The 13,321-nt window shown below is 36.1% G+C and overlaps 2 protein-coding genes across 2 annotated transcripts in view; one reads left to right on the plus strand and one right to left on the minus strand.

Moving 5' to 3' along the window:
• Nucleotides 1-13,321, minus strand: part of DNAH3 (dynein axonemal heavy chain 3) — a 463,090-nt gene that overhangs the window by 392,961 nt on the left and 56,808 nt on the right. The gene's annotated exons all lie outside the window — the stretch shown is intronic.
• Nucleotides 1-13,321, plus strand: part of LOC306649530 (phospholipid-transporting ATPase ABCA3-like) — a 119,975-nt gene that overhangs the window by 98,850 nt on the left and 7,804 nt on the right. Inside the window, exons 23-25 of the mRNA XM_079120538.1 lie at nt 1,336-1,558; nt 4,793-4,951; nt 6,979-7,157. Of these exons, the coding sequence (XP_078976664.1) occupies nt 1,336-1,558; nt 4,793-4,951; nt 6,979-7,157 (561 nt within the window). The remainder of the gene's footprint in view (nt 1-1,335; nt 1,559-4,792; nt 4,952-6,978; nt 7,158-13,321) is intronic.

A 13,321-nucleotide genomic window follows, 5' to 3' on the forward strand; every position in this document is an offset into this window, starting at 1 on the left:
TTTACATTTCAAGAACTGTAGCAGTTCTTTCCACTGAATTTTCACTCCAGCTAAGTATGGAGTATAGCTGAATAGATCTATTTTTATTTCTATCTCTGTGGAGAGCGAATTCCCCAGGCTTAACACCATACAATTAAATTCCCTTTCCTTTCTTACTACTACTTCATATGCACTGCTTCCCATGGAAAGGGGTCAACATCCTTACCTTCATTCTTTCTTCTAAAATCCTCTCGATCAGTCGCTGTCTTGGCCCCAAATGTGGGGGGCCTCTCTGCCACATCCCACGTGGATGAGAAAAGGGTTAATTGCCGGAGGAGGATGTTGGCAGTTTTGCTATCTATTACCCAAAAAGCTTATCTACTCAATAAACACACAACAGCCAATACTTTTTTCAGCTGAGAGGGGGCATGATAGATCTGGCCCTACCAGCTCTGGCCGCTTACAACAACCACTCACCCAACTCTCCTTTATTTATAACATACAGGCAAAGAGGGGCCAAGACTGGGAGGAGCTTCTTTTGTGATGGACAGGATAGGGTGGAGTTAGGGGAGCCATTCTCTTAAGGGACAAAGTCCAGAAGGAGATTGGGAACCACCCCTCAACCTAGTCTGATTCTGCTAAATCAGGACAACTTCCCACACTTTATCAATCATATACTAGTTATTCTCATTTAACCCTATTGCCTATTTCTCAAGAATTCTGCCACATAATCATTCAATGCTAAAAACAGACAACCAAGGAAATTATGTAGAACCTATAACAACTAATAAGATGATAATTTCTGGAAATTTATTTCCCTCCCCAGATCTACAGTTTTTTTTTTTTTTTTTTTTTCTTTCCTTAAGTCCCCTCTAGCTTTGGCTTTCTCTGGGTGCTACTCAGCTGAATGGTTGAGATGGGGAGAGTACAGACACAGGCAGGATCTAAGCCTGGAGAGCAGTGAACAGTGGGTCTCAGAATCCCAGCTTAAAGCTGCCAGAAGGGGAATCTTAAACAACAAAAATAAGGTTTTCCTTCTAGGTGATCTGACTTCAGCAAATATTGAGAGTGGGCCTATTTGGGTACTGGAGAACAAGAAAGAATGCACTCTGATCTTGGGTGAGTAGAACACAGTAAAACCATTCCAAATAGAAAGAAGGAGAACAGTGTTTCTGCTCACTGGTGAGCAAGTAGAAGTACCTCACATTTGTTTTCATCAGCAAGGTGATTTGATTAGTGAATAATTCTGTGTCCCGTTAAAAGAAGATTCTTTTTCCTTTGCTAAGTTTTCAGACTTGACTGTTCAGGTATTGCATAGTTTTCTTCACTTTGTCATTTCTATACTCTGTGTCTCAGATGGTATTCGTGATCACTGGATCGGACATCTTGATTGGGAATGGGAACATTTTGCACACAGCATTCATTCTCATGGTGTTCGGCTGGTCTGTTATTCCCTTCATATACCTGTTCAGCTTCCTGTATTCTAGTAGCACCGGTGCATACATTAAGCTCTTCGCACTCAACCAGTGTGTAGGCTTTCTAGGTGTTGTTGTGGATCTCGTAATAAACAGCATACCAGGTAAGGGCTTTGTATAATTTCCCCTTTTCAGTGACTTCCTGTGAAAAAAGAAATATGAGTTTGACAATAGGAACATTACAAAGTTGTTTCATTCTGGATTTCTGGGAAAAATATTTTTGTTAGTTATAAAGAAACTTTTATTAAGTGTCAGGAATATTATAACTTTATGGGACTATAATGCAAAAAATTATGCCACTAATATTATCACTAAATGAATCCCCTGTTTTCAAGGCCTTGTGTGCCCAGGATTTGTACAGTATTTTTTTCATTTTCCTCCTTTGCTCATAAGGTTTAAGGATAGATTGACTAGAATAGCAACAACCACAAATAGGAATGTTTTGGAGTATAGGCAGCTGCTACTCCTTTATAAAATAAATAAATAAAATAAAAGTATTGTGTCTGTCTACCACTAAACATATTTTTTTTAAAAAGAGTGAAAAGAAATTGAATCCCTGACCATTGTAGAAAACAGTGTGGTAGTTTTTCAACAGGTTAAACATGGAAATACCATATGACCCTAGGTATACATCCAAAGCTTTTAAAGCAAGGAGTCAAAAAGACATTAGTGCAAAATATGGTATGTACAACAAATAGAACATTATTCAGCTATAAAATGTAACCCGTTTTCACATGCCAATCACATCATGGATGAACCTTGAAAATATGCTAGGTGAAATAAGATGGATCCAGAAAGGCAAATATTATATGGTTTCACTTATATGAAGTACCTAGAATAGGTAAACTCACATACACAGAGTAGAAAAGAGTTTATCATAGTCTAGGGATAGGGAATCATGGGGGGTATGTTTAATGGATACAGTTTTTGTTGGGAAGGATGAAAACATGTTGACTGTGGTTAGTGGTGATAGTTATACAATGCTGTAAATGTAGTTAATGCCTCTGAATTATACTCTTACCAGTGGTTATAATGATAAACACTATGTGTATTTGGCCACAATAAAAAGATACTTAAACAACTCTGAGCTAATGATTTTTTAGATATGTTAGATTAACACAGTTTCCTTCATTTGCAAGTTTAAGAAATTTTATAATGAACAGGTATTGAATTTTAAGAAGCACTTTTTCTTTTGCATTAGTGGTTTTTTTCTTCCTTATTTTAATGTGGAAATATTTACTAATTATTTGTTAAATTCTTTCTATGATAACCAAGCTCTTTTTATTACACCTTATCATGCATTTCTAGATCCAAATTGTTAATATAAGGCAGTTTTTTGTTAGTGTTCATGAAACTGATTGGCCTAGAATTTCCTTCCTGTATAATATTCTTAGATTTTAGTATCATCATTATTTTGTTCTCACACACAAAATTATAAAGTCATCTCTTATATTCGCTAGGAAATTTTTTTTATTTGTAATATTGGTGTTACTTAAAGATTTCCATTTGAGCTGGGAGATGTGCCAATGGGTGTTATCATTTCTGTGTTCAACATGGTCCTGGAAGTTTTAGTCACTATGACAGGCCAGAAAATATAAGGTGTAATGTTAGAAAGAACAAATAAAACTCATTATTTGCAGATGGTGCTATTGTGCATATGAAAAATATAAATTAAATACAGATAACTTGTGAGAATTAATGAGTGTGTTTTGTAAAGTTAATGGATACAATTGAGATACAAAATAGATGTTATTTATGAAATAAAATTTAAGGTGACCTAGCAGTAATTCTAACAATGAAGTGCAATATTTATGTAACACAAGACTAGAAAGCATTACCATTTGTAAAGGTGGAGGACCAGTTCTCCTACCATAACAGTTAAAAATTGTAGACATTTCTTTAAAAATCTAAAGATACTTCAAATGAGAAAAGTAGACAAACTGGAAGGAGTTTCACACTTGGAATGAAAAAGCTGCATGTGAGTTTCCCTTGTTTATGACTTTAATCCTGAGCACAGACCTTAGTTTGGAGGTATAGGGTGGCTAAAACCATAATGAAACTTGTGATCTTAGGTTGAAAAATCAGAGGATGCAATTTGAGACGATAGCAGCTTAAAAGTGAAAGAAGGAAGCAAACCACAAAATGGCGTTCCACATTCTCCCCATACCATATGCCCAGCCCTCCAGCTGATGCCTGAAGACATGAATGCAAGGGAGGATCCTGTAGAGGGTCATTGTTCACATGATGACCACACTATTTGTGCTCCGTATGCCATATGGTTTGTTGGTAGTGTGCTTATTGGTCAGTATTTGGCCATAAGAAGGAATATGCTGTCCTGAAGAATAAATATTTAAAGAATATCATCCATGCTTTTACAACACATTTTATCCCTGCCTCATTCCCACCCCTATAATGGTAGCTTTCAGTACCTTGTTAACTAAGGAGTTGTATTACTCATACTTATCTTGGAAGATTTTCCTCTGCTTCTTAGAAACCTTTCCAGAGGGAGGCTAAACAGCTAATCTGTAACATTATCCTGTTGTTATTTTGGGCATCTATTCAAGTGGGCAATCTATTATTATTTTCTCACTGTCAAATTACTTGTATCTACACCAATTATGACCCTCTTTGGTTCAGACTTGAAGTGGCTTTACCACTTGGAGAATTTACACATTAGGGTAGAAACTTCGCATTCACTGTTATCTGTCATCCTCACTCATTGGCCACCTTTCTTCTGTCAAAAAGTCTTACAAATAGGCTTTTTGCTCAGAATTTTTGCTTCATCTTTATTCACAATGATCTGAATTCAGTCTTTAAGTTCTTGAGTGACAATTCAGAACATTACTACTTAACAACTGTGTTTCATGTTTCCTCATATGTATCCATCAACTATTACACATCTTTAATAGAGAAACCTCTATTAACTTTAAGTTTGTTTCTTTAAAGACATATCTCCTTTCAACTGGTAAAATATTCCTTATATCTTCCCTACCACTGAATTCTAGGATAAATTTCTCATCACAGCTTGCTTCTTTATTGAACACATAGGATAGAAACGAGAGGAATGATCAATATTGATTTCCTGTTCACACCAGGAGACAGGAAGGCAGATTATATGGACATCAACTTTCCCCAAAGAATTTTCCAGAATTGCAGTTCTCAATACAAACTGTTTTTAAGATATCAGGGGCAATATGCTTAGCAGCAAGCAATTAGAGTTCTGTGAGAAAAGTATTATGGCTTTGTAATTTTCTCAGTTTAATTTGGGGAAACATTATTTTTTTGGAACAGTTTATTTTATATGGAGCATGTTAATATTATCTTATTTTAAATCACAGGCTTTGATTCTACTACAAAAAATGTCATGCTTAATTCGTTGATTCTGATACCTATGTATAACCTTGGGATGAGCATCATTAAATTTTATGAATTACAAGAGCTAAAGAAATTGTGTTCTTCCTCAGAAATGTCTGGTTCCCCAAGATGTAGTCCAGAAAGTAAGTATCTGGTACTTTACAAGGCTCATCAGTTACTAGTAATTACTCATCCAATGTGAATAACTCTTCTTAATTATTGTGAGTGAGACCCTGTCTCTAAATAAAATACAAAATAGGACTGGGGATATAGGTCAGTGGTCGAGTGCCCCTGAGTTCAATCCCCAGTAATCCCCCCCATAGATCACCGCTATTTGGAATGAAAGTATTCATCATTGATGTTCCTATAGACTTTATTAATTATATTTATTGTTTCTTTTTGCTCCTCTGGTTTGGTAATTTCAAATGTTTTGTCTTCAAGCTCACTGTTTATTTTTCAGAATGACTGAGTTGACTGTTGAAGTTTTCTATTGCATTTTAAAATCCAGCCATTGTAGTCTTCATGTTTAAGATTTCTGGTTTTTTAAAATCGTTTCTATTACCTTGATGAACTTCTCATTTTGTTCATTATTATTTTCAATTTCATTTAATATTTATCTGTATATGCTTGGAGATCACTGAACTTTTTTTAAAAAATGTTTTAGTTGTAGATGAACACAATACTTTTTTTTTATTAAAAATCATAAATTTACATAGGGCAATGTTGTTTGAGTCATTCTGTTATTTTTTCCCTTTCCCCCCCACCCCTCCCACCTGAACACAATACTTTTAATTAATTTATTTATATGTGGTGCTGAGGATCAAACCCAGTGCCTCCTATGTGCTAGACAAGTGCTCTACCACTGAGCTACAACCCCAGCCCACCCACTGAACTTTTTAAAGATGATTTATTCTGAATTATTTTATTGACATTTTATAAATCTCCCTTTCTCTAGGGTTCCTTGTTAGAGCTTTGTTTGGAGACTGTTTTGGAGGTGTTTTAATTTCCTGAATCTTTGTAAAACTATGTCCTTATTTTAGTGTTATTGGTAGAGGCCACCACCTTTTCTGGCTTTTGTAGGTATTCTTTGAAAGTGATAGTCCTTCATTATTTATAGCAGCATATGATTCTAGCTGACTCAGCCAGTCATGTCCCTTAGCTGGCAGAGCTTGCTTTAATGTTCTCCTGTTTTCTTGGCTGCTACCTTTGCTCTGAATTGAGGTTTTGCAACTGACTTTGTTCTGCTATCTTGCAAGACTGCTGGTTATATTATGTAACAAGACTGAGATTCCAAGTGAACAGTGCAATTGCCACTGATCTGGCTAGGTAGAGTGTGTATTTTCTGGTATTGTGTTGGTCTTGTTCTTTCTGGGTAAGATCTGAAGTATGGTGCACAGTTTAAATTCCAAGATTTGGTTTTATCCCATTCTGTGCAAGGTCTAGAGGTGTTCTTCAGGGAAGATATTTTAACCTCAACTGTGGCCTATTAGCTTTTGGAATTCGCTGTGGGGGCCTTTTTCCCCTCTATGTGAGACCCCAGGTTATAGGATGATGCTAGATCTCAAAGATGGCTATCTAGCACTCCGCACCTCTTCTGGGAATGACAAGGTTGGCTATCCAGTGGGTTATGTTGCTTTTTGGTGGAGTACCACAGCTGGCGGGTACACTGCTTCTACTAGAATGGCATGCTGATCTCTGTGAGCTCTGCCTACTTACTTTGCTTCTGTCTGGCCCAGTGTGATTTAGACATTCAGTTTTTTCATTAGAATCTCAATGAGTTGAGAACCAAAATGGATTTACCCTGCTTCTCATGTCCTCTTTTCCCTATGTAGAGGCTGTAGGCCATCGGGATTTCTCTCTGTATTATGGTGCTCCACCTTGCTAGAAAAGCAGGGGGGGAATGTGGTCCAAGAGAGGGGGGAAACACCTTTCTCTTACCCTATCAAGGTGGATTTTTATCCAGTCTCAGGGAGCATACAGATAACTCAGTCTTATGCCTACATTTTGGGTGTTTTACCAAGGTGTTATTTTCTACTGATAGTTGCTAGTTGATATATCAATGAGAAGAAGTGAAGGTTAGGATCTTCTTCTAGACTATCTTAGTGGCCTCTCATTCTGTTAACTTTTATTAAGCGATCCTATATATTTTTGTTGTTGTTCTTGTCATCAGAAATTGGAATTTCTGTATACAGTTTGGAGGAAGATGGAATTGGAAGGTATGTAATTGCAATGGCTGTCACAGGATTTGTTTTCTTCCTCTTGATTTTCATTCTGGAGACCATGTTATGGAAAGTGAAAGCCTTCATGTACCGCTATATTTTCTTTGGCATCTTCAAGAAAATGAACAAGGTGAGTACCTGAGCATAGCCCTTAGAGACAAAAAGCATATCCCTACATGTGCTTAGCTCTATTACTGGATATAGGAAAAGAAATCAATCTACGTTGACTGGGCTATATGTGAGTCAGAGATCTTAATCATAATTTGAAATTGTTGTTTCTAAACATTGTGTCCTCCATCAGTCAGAACATTGTTTTTAATGGATTGCTTATAATATAAAGCTTCTCCTTGAATACCTCCTATGTCAGAGACTCATTTCCTCCCAATGCTTTCCATTCATCCTGATTGACTCCGGATATTTCTAAAACCTCCTAGGTGGTACTGATTCTGCTTTCTTGTGGAACACATATTTAATGTCAAGACTCTATAGCAGTCATTGTCATACTTCAGCATTTATTAGAATCATCTGTAGAGCTTACTAACCTATAAATTGCTAGGCTGTATCCTCTAGGTTTCTGATATAGTAGCTCTAGAATATGTCCTATGTTACAAATTTCCATATGTAACACATTCTCAAGTGATTCTTCTGCTACTGCTCCACATTATGAGAACCAAAATTTTCAGAGGAAAGAAAACTGAGTCAGGTGGGGACTGCATGACTATTCCATAAGACCTCAGTCTCAGTTTTTGCCTCTTCAATGTGGCTTTTCTTCATATTGCCCAGCTCAGGTCTGATTCTGAAGGTATTCAAGAAAATGTGTGTGAAGAATAAATAGTGGAATTAGGTGAAGCATGAAAAGCAGAGCATATCCAGTGTATGCCTCTAGAGGGCCAGCACTGGTGACTCCAGTGGAACTAGCACCTGGCATCCAAAGCCTATGATAATATTCTATTCAGCCAAGGTGTTAACTTAAAAGATGAAGGTAGGGAGTTTCCAGTGAGCAAGGAGAACCTAGGGACTTGGGAGTCAGGACAAGTCAGCAAGCAAGCAACTGGTTATCACTAGTAACATTGCTCATAGGAAGCAAAGTCTGATGCCCAAGTCTGAGGTTGTCATACTTCCAAAGATGTTCCTCAGGTACCTGGTATCACATGAGATTTTAGACAGGATTCAGACTCCCTAAAGGGGTCCAGGAGAAGCAAACAGATCCTAGAATTTGAAAGGAGACCTCCACAGATGTGCAAGAGAAAAGGGCCTTAGGATGGGAACCGAGCTAGAGATCAGATACCAGTCAGGGAAATATGAGTTCTGATAAAAAGAAGTATAAGATGTTGAAATAATATCTAGGAGACATCAAAAACAAGCTGTGGGCTTTGGGTGATACTTGAGGAAGTGAATTCAAAGCACAGGGATCAGTTTATCTGTAGACAAGGAGGTGGGGAATATTCAAAGAGCTACAAGGAATTAAATAAGTCTGGAACCATGTCCAGGTATTGTCAGGTAGGATAAGGTGCAATAAGAAAATTATAGGAGCCAATGTCAGGGAAGGCCTCACAAGGGCTAAGCTGAGGATCTTCTACTCCATCCTGAAACAATGGAGAGTAGTTGAAAGGAAGAATTTATTGACAAAAATTTGTTTACAATATCTTTTTGTTTTGTATTTAATGTTTGTTGGCAATTTGTGTTTTTTTTCCCAATCTCAAACCCCATTTCTTAATTAGCCTTACTAAGATGTTTATCAATTTTATTAATCTCTTCAGAACACCCACTTTTTAAATTTTTTATTTCTCGGTTGTATTTTTTTTTTTTTTTCCATTTCACTGGTTTCTTGCCTTACCTTTATATTTTCATTGTACTTTCTTATGAGGCCATAACAACACTAAGACCAATACATAAAAAAGAACATTACAAAAGAGAGAAATTATAGAAAAATCATAACAACATAGCATAAATACAAAACTTCTTTGTTGTTGTTGTTGTTGTTCTTTTTAGTTATACATGACAGTAAAACGTATTTTGACGTATTATACATATGTGGAGTACAACTTCCTGTTCTTCTGGTTGTATATGATGTAGAACTACATTGGTCATGTATTCTTACATGAACATAGGAAAGTAATGTCTGATTTATTCTACTCTCTTTCCTATTCTCATTCCCTTTTCCTTCCCTTCATTCCCCTTTGTCTTATTCAAAGTACTTCTGTTCTTCCCTAAGTTAACATCTGCATATCAGGGAGAACATTCAGCCTTTGGTTTCTTGGGATTGGTTTATTTTACTTAACTTGATATTCTCCAGTTCCATCCATTTACTGGCAAATGCCATAATTTCATTTTCCTTTATGGCTGAGTAATATTCCATTGTGTATATACCACATTTTCTTTATCCATTTATCTGTTAATGGCACCTAGGTTGGTTCCATAGTTTGGCTATTGTGAATTGAGCTGCTATAAACATTGATGTGGCTGTGTCACTGTAATATGCTGATTTTAAGTCCTTTGGGTATATACTAAGGAGCGGGATAACTGGGTCAAATGGTTCCATTTCACGTTTTCTGAGTAATCTCCATACTGCTTTCCAGAGTGTTTGCACCAATTAGATGTAAAAATTGTCAACAAATATATTAGCAGTTTGAATTCATAATCTGGCAAGGTATATTCCAAAGATGTAAGGATAGTGGAACATTATAAAATAAATCACCACATTTTCATAAAATATGAACAATAAGAAAAATAATGATAATTCAGAAAAATTATTTTATAAATTCAGTTCATTATAAAATTTCCAGGCAAACTAGAAATAGAAGGAAATTTTCTCAGTCTGATAAAAAGTGTCTATAAAGCTATGAAAATATGCAGCAAATATTGTAATTCTTGAAAGTCTTCTTTCTAGGTCAGTATAATTCCCAATTCTATGTAACAGTTTTCTGCAGAGCTTAGTCAGTGTAATAAGGCAAGAAAAAGAACTTATATGCATAAAAATGGAAAAGAGATATAAAGTTCAGGAACTAGAACTGTGACTCAGGGGCAGAGCACTTGCCTAGCACCTTAGCACCACATATAAAAATAAGCAAATAAAGTAAAGACATCTACAACTACAAAAAAGATCTTTAAAAGAGATCTAAAATTCATTAGAGATCAGAGAACTGTGTAATAATTTAAAGAAATATATAGATAAATATTAGAACAATGTTACTAAGTAAAAAGCCAGTATATTAGAATTAATTATGTATTTTACATACTAGCCACAAAAAAGTGAAATATAAAATGATGCCATTTAAATAGAATAGTAACAAAATATACCTAGAAAATAAATCTAGAAAAAGTTATGCAAGACCTTTACACCAAAAAATTACAAAACACTTTTGGAATATTAAAGATATTCTGCAAGAGGGTAGCAATATACCATGTTTATGCTTTGGAAAACTCAACAATAGGAAGATGAAATCTCCTCTTCAAGTCAGTTTAAAGGTAATTTCAACCAAAATCCTCGCAAATGTTTTTGTAGGTACCTGTGTGTGGTGGGTGTTAGCACAAAAAGACTGGGCTGGAGGCAAACTTCACGGAATGAAGTTTCATGCAGCAACTGGGTGTGCAGGGACAGGGTGATAAATCTCCAATGGACCCACTCTCCTGGTGGAAAATGAGCCCCTGAACAAAGAAGGGGCCTGGGGTCAGGGTTGGTATCTGGGAAAGGATTTGTTTAGGGAAGGATCAATGCTTTGGCCTCTTCCCAGAGACTGTGATTCCAGACCTGATGGATTCTCCTCCCCACTGCCTGTCTTGTCACTGGGAAAGAATACATTGGGAAAGGATCAATGCTATCAATGGTTTTTTTTTTTTTTTTTTTTTTTCACTCCCTTTTCCCTAGCCTTGCTATTTTGGGTTTTGTCATTTTCCATATCTAATAGTGGAGTGTTGAATAGCTGATTCTGAAATTCACATTTTTTGGAAAATGCAAAGTGCCAAGAGTAGTCAAGGAAATCTTGAGAAAGAACAGAAGGGATGTGCAAATATATATCAGTATCCTAAAATAAATGAGAGTAATGAAGACAGATAGACAAATAGAACAGTGCCTCAGAAAACAACTATGAATAAGAAAAGAACCACACTTTCCTTTAAGTACTGCTATCTTCTTCAGCTTGGAGTTTGTTAGGAATGCAGTCTTAGCCCTCATCCCAGACCTAGTGAATTAGAAGCTTTGGTGGTAAAAATCAACATGCCATGTTTTAACATGCCACCTAAGTATGTCTGGTGCACACTTAATTCTGAGAATAACTGGAATAGAAATAAAGAAATAGATACACAAATATGTGGTCATTTGACATGACAAAGCTGACATATAATGCAATGGGAAAAGGATATTTTCAAAGAATGGTGCTCCTTCTGTTGGATATGCATGTGGAAAAGTAATAAACTAACTCCTTCCTTAAAGATGTAGATGTGTAACTCTTTGTGATAGACTACATATAATAGGTAAGATAATAAAGCTTTAGAAAAAACAGAAAATAGCTTCATGTTAATGAAGGCATCATTATCAAAAGACATTGTTAAGTGAGTAAAAAGGCAAGTCACAGAGTGGAAAGAAAGTTTTTAATTACACATCATTGAGAAGAAGGCAGACAACCCAATTTCAAAATAGGCAAGACTTGGACACTGACTTCACACACACATCAAAAAAATTCCAAATATCCAATAAACATATGTAGAGGTGTTCCAAGTCACTGAGGGACATAATGATATACCAATCAAAATGCTAAGGATCAAAGATGCAGAAGAATTAGGAATGTAAATTGATACCCCTTTGGAAAACTGCTTGGCATTGTCTTCTAAAGCATCCTTCATATGCATATTAACATATGCTACACTATGACCCAGCAATTCCCCTTCTAGGTATATACCCAATAGAAATACTCTTTGCCTACTAAAAGACATGTAGTTATAGACATTCTAACAGAATGTTCATATAGTATTATTCATAATAGAAAAGGAAGAAAAACACATGTTAATCAGCATTATAATGAATTTAAAATGTATTTTTAAAAATTATTTTTTAATTTTTTACAGACTGCATTTTGGTTCATTGTACACAAATGGGGCACATCATTTTGTTTCTATGGTTGTACATGATTTTCATTCATACCATTTGTGTAATCATACATGTACATGGGATAATGATGTCTGTCTCATTCCACCATTTTTCATACCCCCTCAAAAATGTATTTTTTACAACAGAGTACAATCACAAGAAGAAAGAGCCTATAATTCATGTAAACAGCATAGAATAATCCCACAAACATGATATTGCACAAAAGAAACTAGACATAAACCTATATGCAGTAGAGTTTCACTTAAAGTTCAAGTACAGGTAAAACTAATGTAGTAAATATGTATGATGTTGTAAGGCCCCCAAAAAGGAAACCCCAACTCTGTCCCATGGATGGACGGCAACCCCAATCAACCGCAGGAGGCGTCACTCGATGCAAACCGCAAGAGGTGTTTATTCCAGCGCGCTGGGACCCAACTCCAGGAGTCGAGTCCCTAGCAGAAAATCTTGTAGGTTTATAAAGGCAGAAACCACACATCGGGAGGGGTCACACATGAAAGGGGGAAAAGGGGGAACAAAGCTGCCAGGAAATTTCAAAGGGGGTCTGGGTTTGCTGACAACATGTTTCACAATGTTTTACAACAGGTGTAGATTCTGGTCAATAGTTTCTGGTAATCATTCTGTTTGAGCACTATCTGGCTATCAGGCTCAATTTACTCTTTTACTCTCTGTTTGGGGCTGTTTCCTGGAACAGCTTTAAGGGCTTTGTTCCCATTACTGGGAGGGAAACCTTAGGGAGTTGAGATAAAACAGACAGCTTAAAAAAATGTCCATTCTTTCAATGTTACAAGTCATAATCATAGTTACTTTGGGAGTGATGTTCTTTTATTTATCTGGGATGGTTTCAAAGGTATTGTAAGGTATATACCTTGTAAAACAATCATTAAGATGTAGATTTATGATTTATGTGCTTGGCTGGATATGTTATTTTTCAATAGTTTAGACTAAAATTGACATTAAAAGTTGTCATAAAAAATAACCAAAACAGGAGCAGATCTCAATGGATCAGCAAGCTGTTAAGCAGTGGTGGAATGGCACATTTTCAGGGGAGAAAATGGCAACAAGTTACAAGAGGGGTCTGTTTTTTATAGGTTTTAGTGAGAGTTAATCATAGCAGAATGTTTCGATTTAATCATTAGAGACTTAGAATATGCCTGCTGTGCAGTCAGGAAACTAGTTGTGTGGGTTCA

Source organism: Sciurus vulgaris (assembly GCF_902686455.1).
Source record: "Sciurus vulgaris genome assembly, chromosome: 18".
NCBI classification, from domain to species: Eukaryota; Metazoa; Chordata; class Mammalia; order Rodentia; family Sciuridae; genus Sciurus; species Sciurus vulgaris.